A 26,592-nucleotide genomic window follows, 5' to 3' on the forward strand; every position below is an offset into this window, starting at 1 on the left:
GATCGCTGCACGGGAACATTCGAGACTATGTGAGAAAAATTTCTCTGCATTGATTCTTCCTAGCTTCCGCCTGTATTGGTTCTCCCTCTCTCATTATACCTTATGACGCACGTCGCAAATAAAAAATAGACACAATGTGGCTGGAATACGAGCGACGCTATGCCTGGATAGAAATGTCTGATTTCTTTGTGGACATTATTTCACAGGATCACCGGAAAAATGCATTAACCGAATGCTTGTTTCAAGTTGCTGACAAGTATGCTGCAGCAAGATTTGAGCCACAAGCATATCGCGTGAATTGAAGCGGGATATGCTCCGTCCTGCATGGTAGTTTAATGTTTCAGTAAACTCTGAATTCGATTTGCGTAGTTCGGACGTAATAAGCAGAGCTGAAGCCTTTTCTTGTTTTTCTCACAATAGCTTTAAGCGCCTACATTGTTTCCTCTAAAGCCTTTAGTGGAACTGTTGGATATGTAAAAAAGTAAACGCCCACATATTAATACATTTATTTGGGAGCAGCTATCATGTTTTTTTTTTCAATAAGCTGCCTCTAATTCTCACCATATACAAGAGACATTGCGCCTGAAGCTGGAACACAATCCTAAATATAATTCCATATTCAAAATTCTCATCCCCCTGTTTAATCTTATCTCTAACGGCAAGGTCCCTCATTAAGGAAAAAATATTCTGCTCATGTACGTACAGCATGTGGAAGCGTCCGCTTTGAAGAAGAAAGAGCGGCAGACAGAAGCTGTCATGTGCCATGTTTTAAGAGGAAGAAGAAGCTGTCATGGCGAACCAAGCTGCGACGCCAGAGCCTACTAGCTCGCCCTACCAGTCTCTTCGCAGCACAGTCCTGCCGAGACTTAGCAACGCTCTAACGACCAGGCACTCAAGGCGGCGACTCCTGTTCCTGAGCTGCGTGCTTGTGATCTCAGCCGCCGTCTTCGTGGCCATCGTATCACTGGGCATCTACTTCAGCAAACGCCGGAGCACGAAACGGGGATCCGCCGACGCCGGAGGTAATTCCTTCTGTTGCCCAGAAGACGCTGAGGATATGGCTCGATTGGTGAACACCACCATCAATCCATGCCGGAATTTCTACGCCCACGTGTGCTCTGACGTCATCAAGCACGGCCTGTGGAGGCACCTCGAGAGACAGGAAGAACTCGCGAAGATCATGGTGACAGGTTTCTTGCCGAAGGCATTGCAGAAGGTCGAGGCCGCAGAGTTCATCATCGCTTACTACCAGTCATGCCTAAAGGCCATACCGAACCGCCATATTTTCGTGTCCTCATTAGCCACTAAGCTGGCTGTGAACCACAGGGATCTTCTTGTGGCACCTAACACCACAAACGCTTTAATGTACGCCGCTATATCATCGGTGAAGTACCAGCTTCCTTCCTTTCTTGACTTATTTTACCACCCAATCTTTTCCCATGTTTTCATGATGGTAAAAGATCGATGCCGCAATGACACCTTGTCTTCGCATCTTATGTCAGATAGTATGAATACCTTGAAGGATGAATTTAACGCTACGATCACTCTGGAAGAACTCTTAGCAGTGCACGCAAAAATATGCACAAGGTTAACCAAACTTAGCGATGCGGTGACAGAATATTCGACATCCGATGTAAGCGATGCCTTTGATACCGATGTATGGAATTTAAGAGACTTGCGAGCCGCTGTTGCTGCGATCGGCTTCTCTGCTAGCAAAAGAATGGAAATTTACGTTGAAGGCGCCGGCAAGATAAGGATCATGCACGACTTGTTCTCCACGGACGATTACGGTGGCACAGCCGTCGTCAAGGCTGCTTACATGCTCTGGCACAGCCTTGCAAGCGTCGAGGAAGAGTTCTACGCTTCCTACGACGGTTCGTGGCCGCAAGTTTTCCAAATATGCAACGGCAGCATAGAGATGATCAGAGAAATATGGGACCTCTTTACGGCGGAAATTCTAACAACGCCACAGAAAGACGAGCAGGCAATTGTAACATTCGCCGCAGTGAAGAAAGCAGTCTTCTGGGACTGTCGTCGCAGCTGGCTATTCGAAGGTGATGACGTTGCAAAGCTCGAGAACCATTTTAAGGATTTTACTCTCATGACTCCTACAGCGTCGAGTACAGTGCCAGTCGCTCTTCCAAAGCCAATGCCCGACTTCGGTGAAAACTTGCTGCGAGGCCGAGCGTTTAACTTTGAAGCCTTTAGGGCGCGTCTGTGGGGCCTGGACGCTACATATATCATGGACATCGGTATCATTGATGTCATAAGCGGCCGATATTTCCTGCTGCCGGCTTTCTTCTACGATGCCATCCGTCCCAGCTCACCCACCTCGGAGCTGGCGAACATGGCTGCCCTGGGCTGGCTGCTGGCGGAAAGCATGTGGTCTGCTGTACTCTACGGCATCGCGTGGAATGCGGGAACTGAAGCCAACCTGGAAAAGCTACGAGCTTGTTTCGTCAGGGCCTACTTGGGCAGTGATAGGATTCCCATGTTGACGAACGCCACGATGGCCGCGTCTCTTGGCTTGTCCTCGCTTCTGAGTGCTTTTCATCATCCCGATTGGAACACTACCCGAACGGTGATCAACGCACTTCGGATGTCGCACGGCCAGCTTTTTTACTCTCTGGCTACCTATCTGCGTTGCCCGTCAAAAGATTATCCAGAATTTTCGGGCTATGTTAATGTGCCACTGATGTACGTCAATGACTTCACAAAGGTGTTCCACTGCTCACCAGATTCAGCCATGACAAAGCCTGAGCTTTGTACTCTTAGTGCAAGGTTAACATCATGATGTATGTGTTCCCGTGAGCGCTTTTGCAGTACTACGGATAAGTCATGTCTGCGATCTTGCGAAGCGAACACTGTGCGACCTCTTCCGCTATTTAATCCTTTTTTTTTACATGAGTTGAGAATTTTATGCATCCTGTTCTTTCGTGGTTCCTTGCAATTTACCCTACCTGAAGGACAAGTGTTCGACCAATAGGAACTAATTACTGCATTTTTATTTATTCAGTCTGCTTCGCCTGGTGTAGGCGGCATGAGAGGTCGCATCTTGAAACTCTAGGGAAGGACAATACTTAGTACCTTTGTGAACATTATCAGTACTTTCTTTGAACAGAGATGTTTCCAAACGAGTGGGACAAAACAAAAATTGTCTTGCTTACGAAAGAACGCTTCAAAATTTTTTCAGTTTAATATTCGGTTCATTTACCTACCGTCAAAATTATTTTGGAAATATTACGTGCAGACGGACGGGGAAATAAAACATTTTGCAAAAGAATTCGAGGCAAGCAGGCCCCATGGGTCTCCACACGACCACACACGTGGTGTAAACGTTCATGTGATGTTGGTCTATGACGTATGTGGCCATGCTGACGGCAACATTCTGCCTGGCCTCGTCAGTCCACCGCAGTGAGGTCTCCCATTCGACGCCGGGAAGGATAGGATAATGTGGGTAAGGGCGGTGTTGGGGTTGCAGCACAAGGTGGATACGAGGGGCACCAGCTTAAAATTAGAGGGGCTGGTGTAGGCAGTTTCCGCGTCTGGGGGTGACGCCATATTGACTGTGCTTTGCAGGGAGGGATAAGTGGCGAGGCGTTTAGAATGAGGCGACCAGCGGGGGAGCTTGCGGTGAGTTGACCAATGCAGTGCATGGGCTCCTTCGAGAAATCCCACGCGAGGTCCGGCCGTGCCCGGATTCTAGACCCTCGGCGGCCTGGTTGCCGGGATTTACAGAGAGCGGAGGCACTCAGATGAGCTCAGCCAATCGGGGGAGGTGGGGGTGGGCATTTGGAACATGCAGGGGATGAACCCAGCCCCTGCATAGTTTGGAATGGTAGTTTTTGTGTCACTAATGATGTAGCTGGCATCTGTGCATGCCAGGGCAGTTGCGATAGCAGTGTCCTCGGCCTCAGGGGGGGGGGGGGGGGGCTGAAGGAAGCTCGAAAGTTGGAGGGCTTAGCTGGGTGTTCTGGACACCTGCAACGGCTGCGTGCTCATCGTAGGCGGCATCCACCGAAACGGCATTGGGCGCATTCCCGTTCCATATGTGTAGCGTTGCCGCACGCGCCATCTAAGGGCCTTGGTCACTGGGGGGTGGACGTTCCACCCTCATTTTTTTACAGAGATTGAAGTGCAAATGTGGGTAGGAATTGTTCCTAGTGATGTATCGTTTGCGCGCATAGTGATTCCCCGCTGACTGAATATGCGTCGTCCGATAGTTGTAGCGGATAGACTAAGGTACTAGGTTCGTAAGTATGCCTTTCGAAGTTCGTGAACTGTTATCGGCTCCGAGTTGGACAAGTATCTCGTCTCCAGTGTTTTTCAGAAATTTAAATGCTGCCTTTGTTGTTAGCGGAAATAAGGAGTCTATTTTGCTGGGCCTCACTGGCTGTTGGTCTGGGTATGGCGTAGCATAAAGACGTGTCCCCTCCAAATTTTTTTTTTCATCTCTTTTGGGTTGTTCCTTTCACTTAGCTGGCGGAGGCACCCACTTATGCATTTGAGGTCACAAATGTTTGCGGGCAGTGGAGCAAACGCCTTTAACGTCGGCCGTCTATGGGGGTGTCGTTGCCGTTGTCAGATTGTTGAGTTCATTCCCTTGTGTTGTAACGTAGCCGCCTTTGTCATGCGCAAATCGGAACTAGTTCTCAAAGCACGCATACAGACTTCCTCTAGAATTCAATAACGTCTTGTATTTTGCTTTATACTGCTGGCAGGTTTCGGCTCTTTCATAAGTCAAGGTGATCAAAGGCTGAATTTCTAACGCCAGTAATTGAACACTCATCTGGAAATAGCAGATGATTTAGGCCCCCTTGGTTGAAAAAATTACAGGGACTATTTAGGGCGTTGTATAAAGTTCGTATTATCAGTACGATTAATTGAGAACAGATGTGCACGATGGGCATCAAAATAAATGCAAGGCTGTCTAGCTTTAGCGGAATGTGAAAATTGCGTTCTATATAGTACCACACAGTACCGCTAGGGGAACAAAACAAAAAATAAACCTTTCTCTCCTTTTTTTTTTCTATTACCCTCCAGAGATACAGTTTGATATGGGGCGTACAGTCATGATCAAAAGTTTACGGGATGCAGGTTTCCGAAAAAATGTTGGGCTGAGGCTTAGCTAAAGTGTTAAGCCTGGATATCTCGAAGCGAAAAGCTTCGTGGCGATGCGATGCTCGTTGTTTAGCTTAAGGTTTCATACAAAGGGTTTCATTTTGAGTATAGCTTTCTAGCTTTTCCAAAACGTGTTGTCTTAGGTATACAAAGCTTGTACAATCGTTATACAAGGCTATTGAAATCTCGTTATTTGTTCTTCAATGGACACAATGTCTTGAACTTTCTGTATAGCCATTAAGATGGCCCGGTGATCAGAGTAGTAGCAAGAAGCCCTGCTTGTGGCTGGTACGCAGTATACAGAAGGCACACCCTGTCTCTGATAGACAAGGTTTACAGTTGCGCCCTATTGTGTAGTGGGCTCAATGGGAGCCGTGACGCAATTGACGCAGCCAAGCGCCGCAATTCAGCGTCCTTTTGCCGCCGTTTAGCAAGGCGTGTTTCGTGCTTCTGGTGTTTCAGCCGCTTGTCTAGCCTTGCACTTTTCATATGCTCGCTGCTTTTGAGCCAACTCGCTCGCTACGACGTCTTGGTCTTCTTTTCTTCCTTCCATGGCGAATGTCTGCGCCTCTTCTACGGCCGCTGCAGCCGCTCACGCGTGCGTCCTAGCAACGCCTTGCGAAAGAACCTTCTCTTGGGATGGCCGGAGACCGCGCGGCAGCGGCAAGGGGTAACACTGTGGCGAGGAGGAGAACGGAGGGGTGGCGAGGAAGAGGAAAGGCGCGCCGCGGCGGCGCCCAGGGGTGGCTCACGCGAAGCGCGGTGTTGACGAGCCTAGTGAAGCTTTTCGCTTCAAAATGTCAGCATCTATCTAAAACCCGAAGTACGTGCACTGATGCGCTTTTTGTATTTGAAGGGACACGGTGCCAGGAAGATTCATTCTCAGCTGGTAACGGTGTACGGAGACAATGCCCCAACCTATGACACTGTGTTCAAATCCTGCAGATAATTTCATCATCATTATCAGCCCGACTGCTCTTACTGCAGGGCAGAGGCATCCCCATCTCTCTCCAATTAACCCTTATCCCTTGCCAGTTGCGGTCACCGTATCCCCGCAAACTTCTTAATCTCATCCGCCCACCTAACTTACTGCCGACCCCTGCTACGCTTGCCTTCTTTTGGAATCCACTCCGTTATCCTTATGGGCCAGGAATTATCTTGCCTTCGCATTACATGCCCGGCCCAAGCCCATTTCTTCCTCTTGCTTTCGACTAGGATGTTATTAACCCGCGTTTAAGTGCGGTGAAACAACCCTTGACAACGAAGAACGCACAGGCCGACCGTCGCACGGTGAACCACAGATTGGCGCAAGTGGAAGCTCTAGTGCTCGCTGGCCGGCGGATAACAGTTGAAGAAACAGTGAAACAGGTTAAGGTGAGTGTAGGTTCAGTGCACAGCATCCTTCACAACAACCAGCACATGACAAAGGTTGCCGCGCGTTGCTTCCCGCGGTTGCTGACTTCAATGCATGGCAACGCACCGGCTTACTCAGCACAGGCGACGGCGAAACATTCGGCCTCTTAAGGCTACGAAATTTTGCCCCATCCACCATATTAAGGCGAAAGCTTTTAATGCCAACATGCTCGCGATGTCCGTCCATGCTCGCGGTGTCCGTCCGTGCGCTGGAATCGTGCCAACTATGGCCTTTCCTCTGCACAGCGGCGCAACCTGCTCCTCTCCTTAGCAACAGGCGCGCCGATCTGAGGCGCAGCTGTGCATAGCAACCGTGACGTGACACAGTAGCGGTAGAACGAGAACGCGCGCCGACAGCGGCAGCTGTACCACCGCTCCTTCGCCAGACGTCTCGTTGCAGTCGAATGAGTGAGACGCATGGCTCCGAAGCGGCCCAGTAAATGCGCGCCAAGCGGTTCGAGGAAGCGGTAGTGGTTTGACCACAAGGCTTTCGCCAAGCACAGTTTAGAATTTCCGAAGTTGAGTGGAGTTGAGTTTAATGGCGCATAAGCGACTAAGGCTATCATGCGCCAAGCTCAGGGTATGAAAATTGTTTTATATAGATGTTATACAAGTGTCTCCCCGAAGTGTCCGAAATGTCTTCGGTAATTTTTCCTCTGTGTCATCGTGGGCTGCTAGTGAACTACATTTTTTACTAGTTAGTACTTCTTAATAAGCAGCACTAACGTCTGAAACGTCTTTCCGGTGAAGGCCTTTAGGTCAAAGGCCTTAGGGTGGAGGCTTTTAGGAGAGACCACACGAGAAACCCTACGTAAAAAGGGCTGCTTTAACCAAGCCACCCCATCACTTCCGGTTTACCTAATGCCACTTCAGGTCTGATGACCCCCCTTCCGGTTTAGCTTCTGGTGTGATGACGGCACTTCAGGTTCCAAGACCATGGTGATGTCACACTGAACTGTCGCGACCTGGGTTCGAAATCCAATTCGGAAGCAATTTTATTTTTCTCGCATTGCCGGTGATGTATAGGCACCGCCCATGACGTCATGAGGTCCCGTAGGTTTTCTTAGTTTCTCGTGGACGGTCGGCCTACGCCGGATTTTTAAGGTTTTCGCCCTAGAATTGACGTGTATATTGAACCATTGCCGACATCGCCACCGCTGCAGGCAAAGGCCTCTCGTGACGTCATCCCTGTTCTGCGCCAGCTGCGGTAAAAATATCCCTACTAACTTCCCAATCTCGTCGCTCCTCTTGACTCTGACTCTCGTGGATACGTATTCCTTGTGTGCAAATCTACGCGTAACGTACTGGCCCCAATATCCACCTTGGAAAGCCCTAGAGCAAAGATCCCAATTTTACAACGCTTACGCTTGGTGGTTAAATCACATAATTCACGAGAGCTATGGTTTCACCCTCCTCTAGTTCCTTTGTGAAACCTGAATGGTCAACAGAGTTCATTGTACCTAAGACACCGCGATTATTTTAATTCCTAGGCATAACGTAAGAGATACCGCTAAAGTGTTTTGAAGACTACTATTACGGCAATCGCCAAGCCCTTTCTTTTTGAACTAAGCGAATTCTTCAGTGCAGCTATCAGCCGTGCAATGATAATGATGCGCCACGGAAACAATGCTAAGCTTTTCTGAACATACTGTATTCTTCGGATGTCATTTAAACACCGCATTTCAGATCTTATACGCCGCCGCGGTGGCTCAGTGGCTATGGTGCTCGGCTGCTGGCCCTAAAGACGCGGGTTCGATCCCGGCCGCGGCGGCTGAATTTCTTTGGAGGAGAAATTCGAGGCCCATGTACTGTGCGATGTCAGTGCACGTTAAAGAACCCCAGGTGGTCGAAATTTCCGGAGCCCTCCACTACGGCGTCCCTCATAGCCTTAGTCGTTTTGGGACGTTAAACCCCATAAACCAAACCAAACCCAGATCTTATACGCACGGCTCCTGTCCTTACTTGAGCTTTAAAGAAATATCCTGCTTCATCGACATCGTTGTTCATTTATTAAAACACGTTTCACTCATTCATGCCGTCACATTAGCAAGTGCTGCCATCTTTCCATCATTTTTTCAAACAATAAACTTCCGGTTCCTGTTTTCCCGTAGGACCTTCTGTGCGGCCACCAGCCGCGGGAACGTGTGGGGGAATGCGCCCTTGACTTGGCAGAAGCTGTCGTTGTAGACTTCGAAGGCGAGGTCGAAGAAGGCCCAGCCCACACGCCTGAACACCTTGTCGTCCAGGGGCATCACGAAGCGACGCATCTGCAGCCGTAATGAGGGAAGCGGGGGAGTAAACAGAGAGCCACGCATTGTCTGTTGCAGTTATCACATGCTCATAAATTTCCGGATTATGATTTGTGAGCGTTAAGGTGCCAAACGCTCAAATGGCGGCCGATGATGCTTGAAATATATAGAGCGAAGGATTGCACGACAAAGGCGGCACACTTCAAGAGCGTCATCATCCCGCGGCTTGTTTCAGGAACCGCACGAGAACAAAACAAAGAAAAAAGGACGTGCGCAAAAAAGCATGGCGGACCTGTTGAAGAGGCGACAAATATAGCTATGTAACGCGAATGTCTACAAAAGTAAAATAAAAACCGAATTGGATACCAACAGAAACATTAGAAAGAAAAATCAGAACGGTGTTCGCACAAGCGACAATAAAAAAAAAAAAATGCCGCCACCATCTGGAAGACGTTGAAGTAAAGAGCGTTAGCTGTTCGGTAGCGCCATCTATTGTCCATGTGATGTACTGCCACCTGATTAGGCTACTTTTGCATGCCTTTCGGCGAGCGGGCGCCTGCCGCCTTGAGGTCGGATATTTTTTTACCAATTTGAAGAGAGAAAGTTTTCGGCTCTTTGGAGGGCCCTTTTTCCTTACCTCAAGATACCCGGTCGCCATGAGGTATGAAATAGTGAGCTGCCGAGTGCTGACGACATTGCCACCATGATAAGCCTAACGATAAAAAAAATATGAACCTAATAAGATAATATTGGTGTCCAACATGTCCTCCTCATCGAGCCCTTTGCGAATGTCAATTAGTTAGATCATGACGTTATGGGTTAGTTAATTATAAACAATTAAATATAAGCATAACCACAACTAAATATTAACTTCATTAGTAAATTTTGGTGCCCAACCTGTTCTAGCCATATAGGGGATTCCAAATATGTAATTATTTTTATGATGCCTCATTAATTACTGAGTTAAAAGCAATTAAGCATGGGCATGTGACTAGTTAATTATGACGTCACAAAAGCAGTGACGTCCCCAATAAATCACCAGTTGGCTTGCTATATCGATTTACTATGGGGGCCGCAATCTTGAATTCCCCGGACTTAAAAAATTTCACGCCGAAGGGAGGTGGTAGCAGACGCCAATAAATCGAGAAACGTGATGAATAGGAGCTGACGCTCTTTAAAGATAAACAACATCATAAAGCAGCTAACGGGTAGCGACAAGGCCCATGTCCAAAGACTGGACGCCGAGAAAAGCGATCTCCTCCGCAAAAAAGGTAACGGCCGGCGTTCTCAAGTAAACTTGCTGCTTGTTTTTTATTCAAGTTAGTGTTAATCTCCCGGAGGTCCCGTGACAGTCACTTGACTTTGGGACCCTCGCCTGTATACTGAATTTATGTAACCAATATCTACCCAATAAAATCTGATCTTAAAAAAAAAGCTTGCACTTTCTGTTTGCGAAGGCTTTCCAGATGTTACGCGCGCAATAAGGGAAGGGGAGGGGGAGGGGTGGAGAGGACAGTAATCACGTAACGACTGCAGTCGATTTCAGGGAATTAGCACGACCGATCAGCTTGCAATTAATGCATCTTCCGGTGTATCCTTACATGCGGTTTGATAGCAGACAATGAGATTTAATAAATGTGCTCCCTTGCATTATGTAAATCGTTGTCTATATTTATTGCCACACTTAGCGCTTTGAGCCTTGTAGAAGTTTACAAGTTACATGGGGCAGCAAGCTTGTTCGGTTAGTGCCGTACGCCAGCCCTTCAAGGTTGTTTTCTTAATCCTGGGGGGGGGTGGGGGGGGGGGTGTACAAGATGGGATATCAAGGTCAGCTGTATGTGATCCGTTTACATCCCGGCGCTCTTTTGATGGAGCTACCATGGATTTTCTTTGTTTTTCGGTCAGGCACGCTGAAGGTACGTGTCATATTACACCAGATGCGGGTCGGCTTATTGCGAGCCGAAGCTGGAATGAACACGATGCAGGCATGACCTGTATTCATACTAGCTTCTTAGGCTCTTCAGTAGGTTCTTCCGTCGGTAGGGTGCGTACCGACAGAAAATGCTGTTTTATGCCATCACGAGCATTTAGTACAGGAACCGAAGCCGGTGATCCACAGGAAACCCTCACTTCATTTCGAGGCTTTCTTAAAGGATTTCTCAGCAGGAGTCACGAGAGTCGGGTAGTGTGACAAAGGACGGTGGCTCATGTGACAAGTGCGCTAATACTGCACTCGCCTTTTTGTCCACCGTCGCCGCCGTCTCGTAGGTGAAGAGCAAGGCGTCGCCGAAGCCCAGCGCGGTCAGGCTGTCGCCGTGCTCCTGCTCGCTGGGCGGCTTCTGCAGGCAGTAGGCGGAGAAGGGCAGGGCGTAGCGCCCCACGCAGGGCTCGCCGAACTTCACCGGACTCGTCACCTTCTTATTCATCCTGTACGTCACGAGGGCCAGCGTGGAAGACAGCGCCACTTCGACCTTTTTCTCGCCCTGCAGGCCGAACTCCAGGAACTTGAATATCTGCTCCTGCATCATGCGCATCAAACCGCCCCGTTAAGGAGTGACATGAGCTAAGCGAGCTGTCCAGGCGCTACCTGAAGAGAAAAAGCAAGTGTGGCACCTATATGAACCTATACGGGCATAAATTACTCCAGTTGTTGCTTTCTCTCAGTCAGCTTTAAGCGGGGAGAAGCAGTTCTAGAAGCGAGAGGAGACTAAAAGTGACTTGAGTTCAAAGTGGCTTGAACCTATAGTCATATGAACGAAATCTCAGTTAAGCACGGTCTCCTCTGTCTCAAATCAAATGTCAAGGTCAAGGTCAAAGCTGAAGGTCATATACCCAAAGGTCATAGACATATAATCACGTGGTCATACTACCATAGCTTGAGCCATACCTCGACGCAGTTAAGTTTCGTCCGACCTTGTGAGGCATGGATGATCATCGTTTTATCCTCGTAGAAATCTGAAGTTGTACCCCTAGTAGTAGAGATCTCGTTCTAAAATTTCCAAGGAATTTACTGAACTGCAGAGGTCCTGTCAGTCGGTAGTTTCAGGTCTTCTCCCCTGTCTACAACCAATCCGGAAGACTGCGGTCCGACTTACCAGTGCGGGCTTTGTCGCATCTTTGTAGGTCGTGGGCGACCACGAGCTGACCGGCAGGGAAGTGCATGATTTGCCAAAATCTTCCACGTTGTGGGTCACGAGTATGAGGAGGCTGATTCTGGGCATGAAAGGCACAACGAACCGCTCGCTAAATGTGGGCAAGGACACTCGCGTATGCCGCGTACTAAGCGGGTTCCTGAAGCAGCAAAGCTGTGATGTTATGCTTAAAGATTGCACATCGATGTACCGGACCTGTGCTGGCACCGCGGCGGCCTTTTTCGTTTACTCACTGCGAGTGGAAGCAACTCATACGCTTTCGCATAGTGGACATAGAAGACAGCTGTTTTAAAGTACACGGAACGAGCGAATTTGTTACAGGCTTTGGGATAGACGGTGACCGCATACCAGTATTTTAAGGCAAGGTCATCGATACGTGGCGGCTTACGACTTGACAGTCTGCGACATGATTTATTGGCTTGCGGCCTATAGCAGGCACTCCCCCTCGAGCCCATGGTCCAATCATCGAATTTTCCCTCACGTAATAATATGGTGAAGACACTGCCATATGCGTACATATCGACGATCCATCCTTATGGTGACGAACGTCAGCGCAGCCATTACAGTGGAGCGGGTGGAAAATAATAGCTTGAATGACGATCCGCATCCGATCGGCTTCGCTTAAAATGTTCTACGAAAGCAATTGGCGGTTTGAACTTAGGTATGTAAGATGTCTAATTTGTGTGCAATATGGTCGCCATGGAATCCCACGTAAGAGCAGACGTAACAATAAATGAAGGTCGATGCCCGCCCACATGTCTTTGCTGTGGTATCGGCAGCACGAGGTAGGAAGGGTGCTCGGGCCGACGAAAACCTCATCAAGAGCTACGGCACGTGACCTGAGGCTGCTCCCATTTGAAAAAAAGAAAAAAAAAACTTCAAAAAGAGGTTTCTTTCAAACGATGAAGTGAAGAACCCCGGGGCATTATTTCCAATGGGCTGCCCGTAAAGAAAAATGGCGGCGAACAATTACAATGCTCTAAGGATTAGAACGCATTGATATTTTTTTTACAGCGAGAGCTGTTATATGTAACCCTCTCCGGCGGATGTTGACGCCTTCGTGTCCGCTCACTTGACCGGTCACCAAAGCCACTAAGATTTATGGTCACGTGGTCCATCACGTATCGGTCGCATGTCATCATGTGATCAGCGCCACCCAAGTGATCATGTCCCCGACCGAAGTTGCGACAAAGTCTGCAGGTTTTAGACGTTATTGTAGATATTAGCAATCAGCTCTAGACAGACAGCAGTACGGCGACAGCTTTCGCCGTATTTATCCCGTCACACAGCACAGAGTAACCATTTTACAGTTTTATGAAAGGTAAAAATCACAAGGCAACCACATAGTCCGCCCTTCTTAAATAAATAGGCAAATTGGTCTTGAAACTTTTCAATCAGTCCACGTTTAAGGAAGAAGCGGTTGCAGAACTACCGTGATTAGTGGTTCCCGGCTCCTCCTTTCACCTAAAAATGTGAGAGCGCGAGCATTGTCGTATTTCAGCCTCTCGATCAAAACCTGACAGCCTGCATGCTTTGTACTTTACCTGCCCGAGATAACGTCGACACTGACACTGAAACCATACTCTTACACATGGATGTCGCTTGTACTGCCTATACGGACTCCTCTGGCGAAATTTTTCGTGCACGCTAGAGGGCCGTTTAAGGAAAAATCGAGGTTTCTTCTTTAGTGATAGACTTATTTTTTTTTTAACGTCTTTATTTCTGCATTTAGTAGGCCGATACCTTGCGGCAGAACTAAGGTGCTTCATGGAGGTTGGGGTGGGGGAGTGGTTGAGGGTGGTTTATTTATTTATACAAATACCTCACAGGTTCCACACTTGGAACATTGTGTGAGCAGAGGGGTTACAATATTTAGCAGACAAAAGATGGTACAAAGTGGAAAGAACAAAAGTAAACAATATTAAATACATTGGACTGCAAACAATTATTACACCGTACTTGAAGAAAACCGTATTATATTGGCACAGAAGAAAAGACAGCAAACAAATAGCGGCACAGTTCTAATGGAAAATGGGCTAATTTCACTAAAAATGGAGCTTCTATAAGCTAGAAAAGGTCAAAATTTTGTTACATGAAGGCAAGCCGAAGAATGCCAAACACGACAAATGTCGATGGCACAATTTCATGGCTGCGGGCCTAGCTCATGCACTGCGTGACGCGCCACTGGCCACTTCGCCATCAGTCCGTGAAAATGCTAAATGCAGGCATCACCTTCATCAGCCATTTCCGCAAGCAAACTGCGATGCGTCAAAAAAGCGCTGAAACGCAGATCCCTGAGGCTAGGTCTCACCGTCATCCATTTCAAAACGATGGTCCGAGTCATTTTAGTTCTCCATTTCGCCATTCTGAGTCGAAAAGAGGGAAAATATGCCTTTATATCTTGCGAACGAACATTAGCAGTGCCAAGAAACGGCACAGAATCTATTTTTACTTAGAGCAAATATTCGATTCAATTGTCCGCAGTGACCCTTTAATTTTGAAGCCCGTCAAGCCAAGAACCACAGGCATGCGTTTCAAAGCGGCCTGAGCAAGCGCGAATTGAAACCACGTATATGGTTTGTGAACCGCAATGCTGTTTAACTTTGTTCCATTGCGACTGTGGAATATGTTACAGTCAAAAAATAGGCCTAGAGCGAATCGCTCATCTGCGATCTCGAGCAACACTGATCGCGGCTATATGAGGGCTCTGCTATAGCAGCCACTTGCTTCATGTCCTTGACGGCCCGAAGGACATGCTTTGCCAGCTGTTCCTTGGAGGCGAGCTCCCTGCCGCTGTCCAGAAGCCGGAGGCCCAAGAAGAGCTGCGACCCTGTGAGTGTCCCCACGTATGTCGCCAAGTTCTGCGCAGAACAGCAGCAGAGTGTTACTTGTGGCTCCAAGCAGCAGCTTTTAACAAGATGACAACATGAGCATATACACGCAGGGACGAAGAACGCAGGACAGCATCTTGTTTTCTTTAGTAACTTATAGTACCCATTCCCCGCATTTAGCCACAGTGTATTTGTTTATCTGTTTGACTGTAGCCGGTTTTGTGGCAGGCTGCTGCTCACCTGCCCAGGTTACCTTTCATATATATATATATTACCTTTCAGCATTACCATTCATTATATATATATATATATATATATATATATATATATATACAAACACGCGAAGAAGAAAACATACGTGGTGAAGAAACACTACTTTGGTGACACTACTTTGGTGACGTTCCTTCCAGGGACCAGCCTTCGTCTGAAGAAACTGAGCTGCGGGCAGTCTCTTAAATCTATAACATCAGCACATACATTTAAGAGTGCCCGCAGGTCACCAACCGAGAGTGATACCATCCGTTTGCAATATTGAGCCGATTGCCGGTGCTACTCGGGCGGTTTCGAAACCAATGGAGCATATGTCTATTCTCTCACTAGTATGCTATTTGTTTCACGGGAATTATTTCAAAATGAACAACATAGGTATTGAAAGGGCCGTCGTGTGACACTGTTATAACGGTGTAAACTCCAGCCTTTAGTGTTTCCCCTTCGTCATTCGAAGCTTCTATAATATTTTAAACTGTGTTCAACGATTTCTGTGTGTGGTGCTTATACTGTTTTATGGCATGATTGCACATTACGCCACAAAATTCTCAGTTGTTTTTCAGGCGGGTCAGAAAAGATGGAATGCCCGTCGAGAAAAAGAATTTCTCTCAATTAAGCCACATTTGTAACATCGTAACACTGTCTCTGACAACTTTGCCTTTTGCACGTCCGGTCGTTGAAGCTAAGAAATCGAAGTTGAGTAAGTTTACCTTCGTTAACCAACTTTTTGGTAGACGTTGCTACCTGACGCTGAACACAGCCAATGTCAACATCACAATTTTGAAAACTGATCATGGTAACTTGCCTTGAACACGGCGGATAGCTTGGGATCACTCTTGAAGTCGGCCACTTTCCGTTCGAGCCCCATGACACCCAGCACCGAGAGCGAGGCATTGGGGAAGATCTGTTTCGCTCCCAGCACATAGTTGTCGGCCAGTTGTTTTCCATCCGCCGAGGCCGCCAGGTCCATGTACAGTCGGTTAGGCGAGAAGCTGACACCGAACGCTGTAGGCACGGACTTATCTCGCATTGTGGCAACCTGGGAATGACGCGGTGCCGTTTTTGAAATGTACGACCACTCGGCGGCTACAGATAAACGTGAGCTACGGAAGATAACGTGACATTTGAGATACGAATTATTTGCGAAATCGAAGAGACTAAGCTACGATTAGTTCAGACTAAAAGGAATATTACGGTATGATTAAAAAATAGTACTACCATTTATGAAGACGAAAAAAATGCCGTCTTATATTGATGGAGACAGTTTCGAATACTTGTATAAGTTTATATCATTGATTAAATACTTTCCATTAGAGGTCACGAATCTCAAACTTCGGTGGTAGGAGGTACTTTTAACGTTCATGAAGGCTGGCGTTCCGAGATAGCTATGCTTCATTTGCCTATTATTTCTTTACACCGCATAATAGAGACACAGGCCACAAGGAAACAAAAAGGGAGGTGATTGACCTCCTGAGATGGCACTGTCCTCGCATGAATTCAGCAGCTAGAACGCTTTTGCATTTTATAAAGAGGAATGCTAGAATAAAATTTCACTAAATAGCAGAAAAATCTATCTGCAAAAAGAAATACGTATGCATGCATGCAAAATGCCTACGGAAACTCTCCACAAAGTTTGGAGGGAAATCATGTGCACTAGTTACTTCATTTGACTGTAAAATAGGAGTGGCAGTACGCACGTGGCATTTATAATATACTACTCAATGACACGAAAAAAAGATATGATTTTAAATCGTAAAGTTTGGGTTCCGTTTCTGCTATGAGTTCAAAAAGCTATCAAAAATGTTTTTACTTAACTGAAGATAAAAAGAAACTTTGATTTCATAGGCGCTCTTCACAAGGATTATTTGTGACCGTGTTATTGCCACAGACGCATTTGAGCAGTTTTTCTTAGGTAAATCTAAGCAAACTGCTCGCCATTGTACGCCTCCACTCGATGCCGTAAGTCGTTGGTTGCATTTTTACTGCGGTTTATACTATTTATACATCATTATGAAAGTAAGAGATGCTGATCCGACTTCTAATGTTCTTCACATTTGTCAGCATGTTCAGTGGCTTGCCTTATTCCATCCCAGAACGAACTAAGGAGAAAATGCTCTATTCCGCCAGTCGCCAATGGTGGCCGGCTTGAAAAAATGGCGAAGGCACTTTGGCAACTAAAGTGTTGAGAGGCGAAAGCCGAGGACTCATTGCCGTGATGACTTCTGGTGGATGTGACGTCACACCGTTCCCGTGGCTATATCTATACCCAAATTGTGCATCTTTCGGGGATCTTAAGTGTTAATTACGCTTAATTACACATTTTCCCACCTAATTTGACACAATCCGATGTTTTTCCGACCATTCTGTGATAATTTTCACTGACGACTTCCAGTGGATCTGATGTCACACCGCTCTCGTGGCTATATCGACGTCCGCGTTATTTCGGCGCAATTTCGACGTTCTTGCGTATAATTAATTAACTAATTAATCTACAGTCATCAAACTTGTCTTCTAGGTTCATTTTTTTCCTCCTCTATCTGAAGAAGTCACTGGTTTTCTTTTATCCTTTTTAGTTCCCCAGTTAAGTGCGTGTGACACCCTCTGCTAACGGGCGACAGTATGAGCCATTAAAGGCTTTCGCCTTAAAATAGAGCTCGACTGCAGCGCCACCAGAAACGCTGCTTCAGTATGGCGTTCGAGTGATCGAGCATAGATAGTCACCTAAATAACTTTCAGTACACTCGATACGCAGCCTAAAAGAGGTATTTCGTCTTTTATGTTTCAGGCACTTGGCGCGACAGCAGTTACCAGTTGTGTTAGCAGACGAGATCTGCAAGGCACAGAAGTGCGTTCAAGACTGGGCGACGCAGCGTCGACTGGCGCGGACAAGCGACCCATCCGCAGTCTGTCCCTCACGTTGCACTGTCTCTTCTAGTAGACTTAATAGAAGTAAAACTGAATTCACGTGTACGCCTGCACAACCCGCGGTAATTATGTGGAGCGGGGAATCCTGCCTAAAGGACCCACCTATTATCTGTACGCCATGCACTAAAGCAACGTCAGGTGGTGCGCACCGAAGATTCCGACATGCTGTAAAAATTTCAGTCTCCTTATGTGGACACTTGATAGCACTTTCGGGATCTTTTGCGTGAATCAGGAAGTACCCATTTCATGAGGCGAATAAGCAGAAATGGTGAAGATAGGGTTAATTTGTAAATTTTAAGTTAAGTTTTTATACGTCCTACACAGCGTCTTAATCCCGTAGACTGGTCATAATAGGCTACGAAAGTGCTTCGACACCAACATGATGGTCTTCACAGGTGGAGTTTTAGGGCAGTTTTAGTCCTAGAATTCGTATGCGCCACCCGCTGCGCAGATATGCATCAATAGTTTCTCCGAAACCATTCAATGTCAGTTATTGCTGGCAAGCGTTACAGTGGCGTTAACGGAAGGTAATGTTCCGATACGATACCTTGAGGAAGGTTTTGAATTGCACATCTTCTGTGCTCGAGGTGAGCGTCGAGTTCACCATTTCGACGTGCGTGAACACAATGATGTCGCACAGGGCCTCCTTGACGGGGTACATGGCCGCGTCGTGTGCAGCGCGGCCAACCGTGCAGACCAGGTACCCGTAGCCGGTGGAAGCTGCAATGAGCAACCGAGGCCCCAAGCTGGGGTCAGCAAACGACTGTGGGGCAAAAGGGAGCACTCAGTGAGCGCCTTGATAGTCGAAAAAAGAAAGTAACCTGACTCCAGTATTCTCTAGACGGTGTGGTATCTGAAGCCCAGTCTCTTCAGCGTATATATAAGTGCGCCGAGGCGAACTTATAACAGTGAAAAAGTGAACAGAACAAGTGAAAAAGCGAGCACAGATAACGGCGAAGAATGTAAATAGAAGGGCACTCGGGAACAACTTAATATGAAACATTCATTCATTCATTCTTTCATTCATTCATTCATTCATTCATTCATTCATTCATTCATTCATTCATTCATTCATTCATTCATTCATTCATTCATTCATTCATTCATTCATTCATTTGAAGGAACCAAGTTGCGCTATAAAAAGATAGCCACAGGAAAAAGCCAAGGAGACAGACAGAGCGCAAACTGAGTTTATTTGTGTGAAAGTGCCTTATATAGTCAGAATCACAGCAAAAGAACAAGGGGAATGAGAGAGGGGGGGTACAGCCAATCAACTTCTGGTCAACTACAGGTGCGCAGAAAATAGTTTTTTTTTTGCTTTTTTTTGCCTTGGCTTTTTCCTGTCGCTGTCGTTTTTATAGCGCAACTTGGTTCCTTCAAAGCAATGCACCAACTTTCCCAACAAGAAGGTCTTCTAAACCATTCATTCATTCATTCATTCATTCATTCATTCATTCATTCATTCATTCATTCATTCATTCATTCATTCATTCATTCATTCAGAATTCATTTCAAACAACGAAGTGGTTGTCCAGGGTGACGTGGCAAAAGGCATACATTGCCTGACGAGGCCACTTGGGGGAGATGCCAGCACTACCTAGAGGTTCGGGCATGCATGAATGATCAGACTGTGATTGATCGCTTATTCTTTCTCAACGTGTATACATGCAGTGAAATGGTTGTGAAACCCAATATATAAGCAAAAGAATGATTTCATGGCAGGTACCTCAAATAGCCTGGAATAGATATATGAATCCTAGGGCTAAGTCTATAAATAATACAGCACTCCATTCATTTCAAGCAATGTACCTTGGATGCGAAGGAGCTAATTTCTTTGCACTAAAGTCACGTTACGTAATGACATCGTAGTGGCCGAGCGGGAACGCTTGCAGTTGGGCGACGTGTCATTAAAACATTAGTCATGATACGCTTTTCAGATTATTTATTTATGTACTTATTACAAGTACCTACAGCATCCATGAGGCATTATAGAAGGGGTATCAACGACTTGCACTTGAGGCAAATTTGACAGCTGAAGACCAGCGCTCGAGACTATTCTGTACAGCTGGTGAGTCCCTTAAACCAACGTTACTTCTTCTGAACAGAAATGCCACAAAACATTTAACATCAGAACTAAAGGAATATTGGCACTGACTCCAGCTGATAACTGTTCGAGTGCGGGGGTTAGACCTCATGTAGGAATATTAGCATGGGTCCTGACGACAGCTCTAACCTTAAGTGATAGGAGCAGAATGTGCACTGATACATGAAAGAGTCCCGGGTAATTTCATTTTCATCATTCGTTTGTTTATTTTCATTAAAATGCTCTAGATCGTCAAAGGACAGTGCTTGCACCCGGTATCAATCCGTAATGCCATTCTGGAACGCGTGATTAAGCACAGCCCACGAGATTGATTATCTTGAACTCCATCAAGCAGGCTGTTGTGGTAAGCCGTGCATTGCCTGCCTAACCAACGGCGTGCCTAATCCTGCGTGCTAATGCGGACACCGCAGCGTTCCCGGATGCACGCTCGGTGGACGAAACCTACAGACACGCGTCTGTCCGCGGTGGTTCTAACTGTAATTAGTGAAGATTCCTTCAAAATATTGAAAATAACTGTACAAAAGCGGTGAACTGCAGGCCTCTATACTCTGGGTTAGATGGGAAGAGAACTGGGTAGAAGAAAATTCTCGGGGAGAACCGTTCTATCCTCCCAATATTTGCAGCCTCCCATCGCGGCTAGCCCTACAGATCGAGCCCCACGCGAGGAAGGCGTCGGCATTTCACAGTCGCAGAAAGCGAGTTTGCAACAGTTGGCGCAAAGAGCTTTGAGACTTCATATGCAGCGGAGTTACCACTGGTCACAGTGAGCGCCGCCTTACTTTCTGTTCTGGAATAAAACCACTCGATGACGCAAGTAGTATTGCTGACGCTTTTGCAAATGGCTCGGTGACTATACTGTCTGGCTCTAAACCTATTACCTCAAAATGCGACGATATTTTCAGAAACTTTCAGACACTTTTCAAAACACATACCGTAAAAGGGAGCCTCAAAAGGGTGCGGGCGGGAGCCGTTAGAGTGTTTTAATAGAAAGCCCGATATTTATCTCTGCATGCAAGTTATACACATAGCACTTCCTCTTAGAAGATGAAAGGGATTTTTTTTTCAGACGCCTGTCCAATTGTTCTCTAATGCTCGTTTGAGTTACAGTGAGAAGGTTGACGACCGCAAAAACACAAAACCACAGCATGGGTAGCGGAATAAGTGTAGCGAACATTCCACAAACGACAGACCAGCAGTAACGAGCTTTGATGAACCAGCCCGAAAAGGCAACAGACACGTATAGAACAAGGACGACGTAGACAAAAGCTAGAGCGCTTCCGTCCAAGTTGTCCTTCTTCCACTTGTCCGTTGTCCTTTTGCGCTGTCTCATCAGAGATCATGGAAGACCAACCAGCCGAACATCAAGGGTTACTCAAGTCATGAACTGCCACTAGGAGGCCACACAAGTCACGCGCACTACACAGGAAAATGTAGTGCAGTTAGTGTGGTAGCCAGCATGCGCAAGGGAAAATTCATGCGGATCGAAAAACCGCTTTTGTGGCAGTCGAAACAACCCATTGTGATGTGCGCGCGACCTGTGCCGGCTCGTTAGAAATCAAACTTTTTTGAGCGTCAAGCAGAGATTGCATTTTCTTGAAATCTTCATTTCTCACCAGATTGTCATGATTTTAATATGAAATATAGAGCGCTAACTTCATTTTTTTTTCTCTATTTTCAGTGCAATGACTGTATAGACGCTTTACAGCGGCGTATCATGGGGGCTGCCATCTTTGATCACGTGATCACGCCGCCATTACTCGCCTCCTGACCGCTCGGCGCGCGCCTCGTCGCGACGGCTGCTGCGTCTGATGTTTCGGTTCAGACAGGCAGTGTTTCGGCTGATACGGTTGTAAAGAAGTGGGAAGACGACACTGTGGTTAGTCCGAAGCTTCGAAGGACATGTGAAAACCCTCATTTGATCACTTTAGGCGTGAAAACGTGATCGGGCTTCATGTCGCGAAGAGCCGCTGAGCTCTCCGCCTGTTCGATGCAACGGGTGGATCGCCTGAATGCCGCTGAAGGCTTTGCTTAATATTTTTATTGTTATTATCTAAAACAGCAAGGTGTAATGACCCTGCGGCTGCGCAGGTCGTTGTCGTATTGTGTACATGCATGCGGAGACTGCTCTAAAACGCTCACATGCACATCGTACTCATTTGTTTACAACTTGCTAAAGGTGCTTAGGAAGCCTAAAATATTTTATCTTGGTTTGCTAAACAAAGGAAGGCGACAAAAATTCACAAACAAACAAATGTTGCCCGATCATGTAAGCAGTACCATGCATCAAGCAGCCTTCACAAGTTTGCACGCAATCGTTTACAAGGATTCCGCGATATAATTGTTATAACGCGCACATGGCAGAGCGTTCACTACAAGAAGTTCATAATTAGGTCAGCCTCACATAGTATAAAATTGTAGTACGTTCCATGCCCGATATGCGGACATGAAAATGCTCGTGGTCTCGTTGGTTGTAAGTAATCAGCCGGAGTCACTTCTAGTGACTGTCTCGCATGGACCGCGAGGAAGGGGCAACCGCAGAGCACAGAAGCCGTAACACAAATGCTTTATTCCGATTTTGGCCCACAAAAACCGCGCTGCTTGGAGCGCAGTTCAACAGTAGCACCAAGATGGTGTGTAATATGCGCACTGACGGTAAGCGTTGTCCGCTCGCACGGCTATGCACTGCACAATCGTTTTTTTTTTTGTGACGTTTCGGTGGCGGGACAGCTTGTTCATGCGGCTATGTTGAGCACTTACCCTCGCAAATTTTCCAAGATCGAGTCCTTTCCTTCTATATTCGCTGTCTGCGCTGGCGAACGTGTGTTGCGTTCGCCCGTTCGGGAAGGGTGCACGTCCAACGCGCGCGAACAGCTAGGGGCAGTACGTCCTTGTGGTTCCGTGAAGCTCGCAAACGATCGCATCCCGCCCCCTTAACTGTTTGTCGCAATTCTTGCAATCCACAACAGAGCATGTATTTTCTCTTTCCACATTTCCACTGCTGCGTAGAGGCATACGCCGGCGACTTAAGAGGCAAGTAATGATGCCGTGTTCCAAGCGCACCTGTGGCGCCATCTGGTCTCAAACGGAAGAACTTCCTATTTTATCCCCAGCGATCTTTCTTAACCCTGAAGTACTCACGTGTGCGCGTCGTTGTCGTCGTCGTTGTCGTCGTTGTCGTAGTGGTCGTCGTGGTAGTCGTCGTGGTTGTCGTAGTCGTCGTGGTCGTCGTTGTAGTTGTCGAGGTTGTCGTAGTCGTGGTCGTTATCGTCTTCATTATAGTACTGGGCGGCATCGTTGTCGTCGCGTCTGATGTCACCGGTCTCGGCATGCGGGTGGTCTTGTCCTCTGCACGTTCCATGCAAAGCAGGCCAAGGTTGACACAAAGCGTTTTCATAAGGCAAGGGGAATGTCGAAACGCTTCTTCTATGGACTGTTGCAAACCGCTTCCGCTGCCGATTCCAGGGATCTAGCGTTGCGCAAAGAAGTCCATCGAGTAACGGGGCGACGCCCAGGGGTCCCTTTCTCTACTACCTGGTCACGAAACTCCGGCCAAAGTTCCATATAGAGACAGTGCGCGCCGCTAGTGGCGCGGCTGTCGGCGAGGGGGCACAAATGGCTGCGAGAGCCCTGTTCGCAGCGGCTGTTTTCCGGCCAACGGTCTCAATTAGCTTGGTATTTGTGCTTTCTCGGGATCGGTATTTGGGCTTAGAAAGAGAAGTTTATTTTTTCTGTTTTAACATAGAAAATACAAAACAAAACAGATGAACTTAATGCTCTGATCAGTCAAGCACATGCTCAGTGACGCAGCACTGAGCACGTCAGTAATGCAGTAAAAATGCCGATACTCGACCGCCGCGCAGGACGATAAAGTATGTCGACCATTTGCGCAAGAACTCAGCCTCGCTCATTGACAGAGCGTCCATGCATGCTTGTTCAAAGAGGCGCGTGCGCAGGCGCTGCAACATTGGGAACATTGTTCTTTGCGGACGCCCATTTAAGGATGCCACTCCACGCTGCCGCCACAAAACGAACATGCCGACACACAAGAGCACATTTGTGAACAGTTCGCGTGAACTAGTGCGCGCTTCGAGGCGGGTTAAAAACATGCGTGACACTAATGTCCAAAAGATGCGCGAAATAACACACTCAAACATTGCGTGCTGCAAAGTTTCAAGCAGACCGCACTGCGGGCATCGGGCGGAGGGCGCCACGCCCCACGCCGCAAGGCGGTCTCTTGTGGGCAGGACCCGCCAGCCTCGCAGCCAGCCGAAGTCCCTGACATCTGCAGGAAGCGTAGCTGAGGTCAGTATTTGGGAGGTATTTGGGCTTAGGATGGACGCTACTTTGCTGGTTAGCACCTGAAAGCTTGGCGGCAGCATCGAGACACTAAAAACCCTATGCGATCGACGGCGGCCGCTATAGTAAACCTTGTTAGCGGCTGTTTTCTGGCCAACAACTAACGCGCTTACTTTCTCTCGTTGCTTTTGATAAAAAAAAAAGCGATTTTTGTACATGGGTCCAGCCTGCGCATTCATTTTCACCGCAACTTGCCTGCAGTGTCACTCTGGAAGATCTAGCTTAGCGCTCAGTAACGTATCTATATTTCCGGGTTGGGCCTGTCTCGGCCGAGTCCTCGCTTTGATCTAGGTGCATAAGACTGCTTACGGCTGGTGTTTAGCTTGTGATGAATACTGCAATCTCAGAAGAAGATGTTATGGTGGCATTTTAAGAACCGGAGTGGGCGCTACAAAAGCGATCTCATGACGATTGCTCCGGCATTTTGATGATGCTATCTCAAACGTTTTTTTTTTTTGCTGACACTTTCGGAAGTGGCAAAGCCAGCTGCTGAAGACTCTTGCTATATAAGGCATTTATGCACACTCCGTCACGTTGTGACTACGGAGGCGCTGGCGAGTGCAAGGAAATTTTGAAATGTTTTGTTCATCGCTCATGTGCTGGTTTTACGCTACCAAAATTAGAGACAAGCTGTGAGCGCGGCCCCGCAATAAACCGAAAATGAGCAATGATAGTAATTACGGAGCAACTTGTACAAAAAAAAGCGGCAGGGGTTTAATGTAGTTAATCGTTGTTAAACCGAGCAGATGTGTGAACGCATGTGTTTAGCCTGTTTAGCGCATGGTTTTCCTCTGCCGGGTCGTCGGCATGTCTGGCGACGATATTACCCAAGCTCTGATCGCGGTTAAGCTGATCTAATGTGTTCGTTCCGCAGGTGGAAGTCGATGAAGACGACGGTATGCAATGTACGCAGCGCGAGATTGTGTTGCAGTTCAACACGAGGCTGTGCACCCTGGCCAATCCCCCGCCGTGGGTATGTGCCATTATGCCTGAGGACATCATCATCATCATCACGAGGCTGCTGCGATAGCATAGTGCTCTCGTGCAGTGACTAGCAAAGCTGGACAGTTCGCGCCGGCGGGGGTTCGAAACCCAGTCGCGGATATTTAATTTTATTTCTGCACCCTCAAAGTCAGGCACGCCACAATGTTCTTGGTTGGGTTTGACTCCGTGATCTTTCGTACCAAAAGCCACCAGCACATTCTCCTGGAGAGTACAGCTGTTTGAAATGAGACATCGTCACATATTTATGCTCAAGTACGCTGGTAGGCCTTCGAATTTCCGTGGAACGGCTCCGGGCCCGAGTTTGTTTCTCGCCTTGCAGCGACACTGCTTCTCAGTTGAACACAAACTCGTGAGACCAGATCCGTGTCGGAAAATGCCTCCCGCAGACACGGACGTGCTTGCAGTCGAGGCTAAAGCCACCGCTTTCCTGTCGAGATATTGCCCGATTCCATATTTTACGCTGCTCGGCGTCGCTCGGCAGACAGCACCGGGAGGCCTTTTCCTGCGTGCCTCCGCAGCATGCTCCGCAGCCGGAGCGGCAACCCGTCACACAGCAAGTATTCGGCATCGCAGGCTTGTGCGTCATGTGCACTGTGCTTGTTTTGGGAACGAAAGCAAAATCAGAAGAGAAAATTTGCTGCCACAATGTCGGCACCCCATTCCGCCCGTAGACTCGAGGCCGTAGAGACGCTCGCTGCTTGCTCGCGTCGTTGCCCCCACATAAAGGGGCTTTACCCCCACAAGACTCTTAGCGCCGCCTCGCGGAAGACGCGGTCAACATATGAAGCTCTCCCATAGCGCTACGGAGAAGATTCATGGCCATTCTACTACTGAACGAGGGACCGCCTTTTCAAGCGATGCTTCGAATTAACTTCAAAAGGTTTTTAACCTGAGTTACGGTGGTTCCCTTTCAAATTTGGCGTCGATAGCGAAAACGTGTGCACAGAAACGTGTAATGCACAAAAATATCCTTCTTTTTTAACCTTTGTTGTCTTCCCTGTAAGAAAGCTCATCCGCATAAGCATCTCACCCTCGGCTACATGAACGGTTATTTCATTTAAAGAGCAGTCTTGAATTGCTCACCGCTGCTTAACAACTGAGGCTACCGGCAGAAGCTTAACATGCAAAGCCTAATGAACTGAATCGATTTAAAACGTGAGTATAGCTGA

At 47.5% G+C, this 26,592-nt stretch overlaps 1 protein-coding gene across 1 annotated transcript in view; it reads right to left on the minus strand.

Annotated features, from left to right (window-relative positions):
- Positions 1-8,609: 8,609 nt before the first annotated feature.
- LOC149327843 (uncharacterized) overlaps positions 8,610-26,592 on the minus strand; it is a 42,824-nt gene continuing 24,841 nt past the window's right edge. The window contains exons 3-9 of the mRNA XM_089564982.1: positions 23,201-23,407; positions 18,506-18,704; positions 15,839-16,072; positions 14,663-14,796; positions 11,879-11,996; positions 11,021-11,302; positions 8,610-8,801 (exon numbers count right to left, since the gene is read on the minus strand). Coding sequence (XP_089421108.1) covers positions 8,610-8,801; positions 11,021-11,302; positions 11,879-11,996; positions 14,663-14,796; positions 15,839-16,072; positions 18,506-18,704; positions 23,201-23,407 — 1,366 coding nt within the window. The remainder of the gene's footprint in view (positions 8,802-11,020; positions 11,303-11,878; positions 11,997-14,662; positions 14,797-15,838; positions 16,073-18,505; positions 18,705-23,200; positions 23,408-26,592) is intronic.

Source organism: Amblyomma mixtum, chromosome 10 (assembly GCF_055824585.1).
Source record: "Amblyomma mixtum isolate Tamu chromosome 10, ASM5582458v1, whole genome shotgun sequence".
Classification (NCBI taxonomy): Eukaryota; Metazoa; Arthropoda; class Arachnida; order Ixodida; family Ixodidae; genus Amblyomma; species Amblyomma mixtum.